The sequence below is a fragment of the Aureococcus anophagefferens genome (assembly GCF_000186865.1).
Source record: "Aureococcus anophagefferens unplaced genomic scaffold AURANscaffold_51, whole genome shotgun sequence".
Classification (NCBI taxonomy): Eukaryota; class Pelagophyceae; order Pelagomonadales; family Pelagomonadaceae; genus Aureococcus; species Aureococcus anophagefferens.
Window position 1 is genome coordinate 129,131 of NW_008705604.1, and position 3,020 is coordinate 132,150.

The 3,020-nt window shown below is 66.1% G+C and overlaps 1 protein-coding gene across 1 annotated transcript in view; it reads left to right on the forward strand.

The window, feature by feature from the left end:
- Positions 1-1,475: 1,475 nt before the first annotated feature.
- AURANDRAFT_72668 (hypothetical protein) overlaps positions 1,476-3,020 on the forward strand; it is a gene marked incomplete at both ends in the record, with an annotated part of 5,069 nt that continues 3,524 nt past the window's right edge. The window contains 3 exons of the mRNA XM_009043323.1: positions 1,476-2,131; positions 2,318-2,548; positions 2,579-3,012. Of these exons, the coding sequence (XP_009041571.1) occupies positions 1,514-2,131; positions 2,318-2,548; positions 2,579-3,012 (1,283 nt within the window). The remainder of the gene's footprint in view (positions 2,132-2,317; positions 2,549-2,578; positions 3,013-3,020) is intronic.

Consider the following 3,020-nt stretch of genomic DNA (forward strand, 5'->3'; position numbering starts at 1 on the left):
AACTCTTCCCGAGGGAGATTATTTGAGGAGTTTGTATCTCCAATTCAGCTGGACCATGTCGTGGCAGAGAGCCCCAGTCTCCGTGATCTTGCATTTCGCTTGTACTAGTGCCCCATGTTGCCCCTTGGCGTGGTGATATTAGGCCCGGGGCTAATAGCATACCCCGCCGGCGGGATATGTTAAACGGCCATATCGGTCCTAACTATTCGAAATATTGCTGGTTTGCTCTAGCACAATATTAGGCACCTGCCACTGCAAGCGAGTTGTGGTCCACAACCCGCTTAGGATTCCTAGGATATGTCTCGTATCATGCATAGGTTTATTCAGCGAATGCCCATGCAGCCACGTGGCGATGCGCGACAAGTACGGCCGCTGGATCTCGTTCCGGCCCCTCATCTCGCTCGGCGGGCTTGACTAGAGGCTAGCTCGGCCCCATCGAGGCCGTTTTGCGGTACCCTAAACGTCTTTTTAATGGGGCGGCGACAGGGCCGGCACTCGCGTCCGGGGGTCGCCTTCCGCGACGCCCCAATAGCGCCGATTCGGCCAGCGGACTCGTAGGGTAGTCCGTGGGGGCTGCTGGGGTCATGCGCCGAGGTGGCCGGCTCGGAATCGAGGCCATGGCGTCGCCGCGCGCGCGCGAATGCGAGCTTCCCATTGGTCGATTCGAACTGAGCTGATGTGGCACTCGACTCGGCGCCAGCGCTCGTCCTCCGAGAGGCAGCCCCTCGCGCTGAGCTGCTCGTGGAGCGCGACGCTTGGAGCCTAGGTGGCGGCGGTGGACACCTCGTGCCCATGGGTGACTCCGGAGGTGCTCTGCTCGCGGGAATTGGCTGTGTCGTCGAACGCTTGGGCGTCGGAGCGGCGATTCCCAGTGGTTACACAGCTTCGAGTGCCTCTGTAGCAGCCCCAGGGTGGCACCACGGGCAGCCGAGCGGCAAGTACCACGCTCTAGTATGTCGGCGAGCACAGCGCCACGCCATGGACCGCGCCGTGACCGGAGCCATTCGCGCGGCGGCCTCGAACGACTTGCATGGCGCACAGCGTCATCGAGTGTACCTGGTTGGCCAAGGGGCTGCTCACGTTAGTGTTGGGGCCTCCAGGCAGGTCGGACGGACCCATGGACCAGATCGGACGCAAGAACGCGACCACGAAGGTCGAGATGTGCATCACAGATCGATTCGAGCACACCGCGGCCACTGCGCGCGAGCGCGGTCGCCACCACTGCACGGACTTCCACCGAGTCTTGTCCCCCCGGCCCTTTTTCCACGCGCGACGGGTCGGGTAAGGAGCGGCCTCGCCGCGTTGCCGCCATTGGGCTACCCGTCGTCACGCGCTACGGCCGGCGCCGGGGTCGAGTGCCGGGCCTTTGGCTGCCCGGCCTGAGCCTCGTGTGGGCACGCCAGACAGGCGGCATCTCGGACTCGATGCAGCGGCATTGCATCTCCGGTGAAGCGAGAAAAAGCCTCGGTCTGGAGGCACTGCGAGCACACGCGAAACCCCGAGGCCCGCAACGATGAAGACCTACAACATCGAAAACGAGCACAACGTCACCACTACGGTCGTGAAGATCGACAACGACCTCGACACGGACGACGCCATGGCCCTCGTGAGCTTCTTCGTCTTCATGTTCGCCCTCATCCTGCTGGGCCTGCTCATCTACTACGGGTCGAGCCTGAAACTCTGGTGGCGCCAGTCGGTCGTCTTCCCCATCCGGCGCCTCTGCTGCGAGAAGGAGCGGAAGCGGCTCTGGCGCCTCCACAAGGACGCGGTGATCCGCGCGGACCGCGCGCTCGCGGGGGCGCGCGAGAGCGACCCGTCGCTCCTCGAGGAGGCGCCGTCGTCCGAGGACCCCCTGGAGCGCGCCCTCGACTCGCTCGTGGGCCTCGAGCCGCTCAAGGAGGAGATCCGCGCGCTGCGGCGCACGCTCGTCGTCGAGCAGCAGCGGCGGAACGTGCTGAATCTGGGCGGCGACGGCAAGAAGCGCAAGGCCGCGCGCGTGTCCGCGCCCCACATGGTCTTCCGGGGCTCGCCGGGCACGGGCAAGACCCACGCCGCGCGCCTCATCTCCCAGCTCCTCAAGGAGCTCGGCTACGTCCACGGCGACATCGTCGAGGTGCAGCGCGCCGACTTGGTCGCGGGCTACGTGGAAATCCACCAAACTTCAGAACTCTCTAGCTCGGTCAAATCGAAGTCGATTCGGCTGATTTTTGGACGAATCGATTGCTCTCATCGAGTTCTCGAAGCACAGCCGAAGATACGGCGCAATCCGTTCAATTACGCGCACATTGAAGTCGGGTTGAAGATTTGATCCACACAGGTCGCGGGCTACGTGGGCCAGACGGCGCTCAAGACGCGCGCGGTCATCAACCGCGCCAAGGGCGGCGTCCTCTTCGTCGACGAGGCCTACGCGCTGACGCCGGGCACGTCCGCGGCGGCCGGCCGCGACTTCGGGGCGGAAGCGGTGCAGGAATTGATGCGCGACCTCACGTCCGGCGACCCCGTCGTCATACTGGCGGGCTACCCCCGGGAGATGGAGCGTTTTCTGAACGTGAACCCGGGCCTGAGCCGCCGCTTCCAGGTGCGCTTCACCTTTGCGGACTACTCGATCCAGCAGCTCGCGGCCATCTTCGTGAAGATCGCGGACCGCAACGGCTTCCGCCTCGGCCGCGACTGCTCCGCGGCGCACCTCGAGCACGTGCTCTCGACGCACTTCCCGGAGAGTTTGTGCCGCAAGTGGAACGGCGGCCTGCCCGAGGGCCTCTTCCGCCGCGCGCAGGACGCGCTCGCGAAGCGGCTCAACGTGCTCACGATGTCGGCCGAGGCCGCGCTCACGCTCACGTCCGCGGACGTCGTCGCGGGGGCGAAGATCCTCGCGGCGACGCTCGGCGGCGACGACATGGCCCGGCCGCCGGCGCCGCGCCGCGCGCCGCGCGTCGCGCCGCCGGGCGCGCCCGTGGCGATGCCGCGGCCGCCCGCGCCGCGCGCCGCGGCGCCGGACGACGACGACGACATGTACGAGG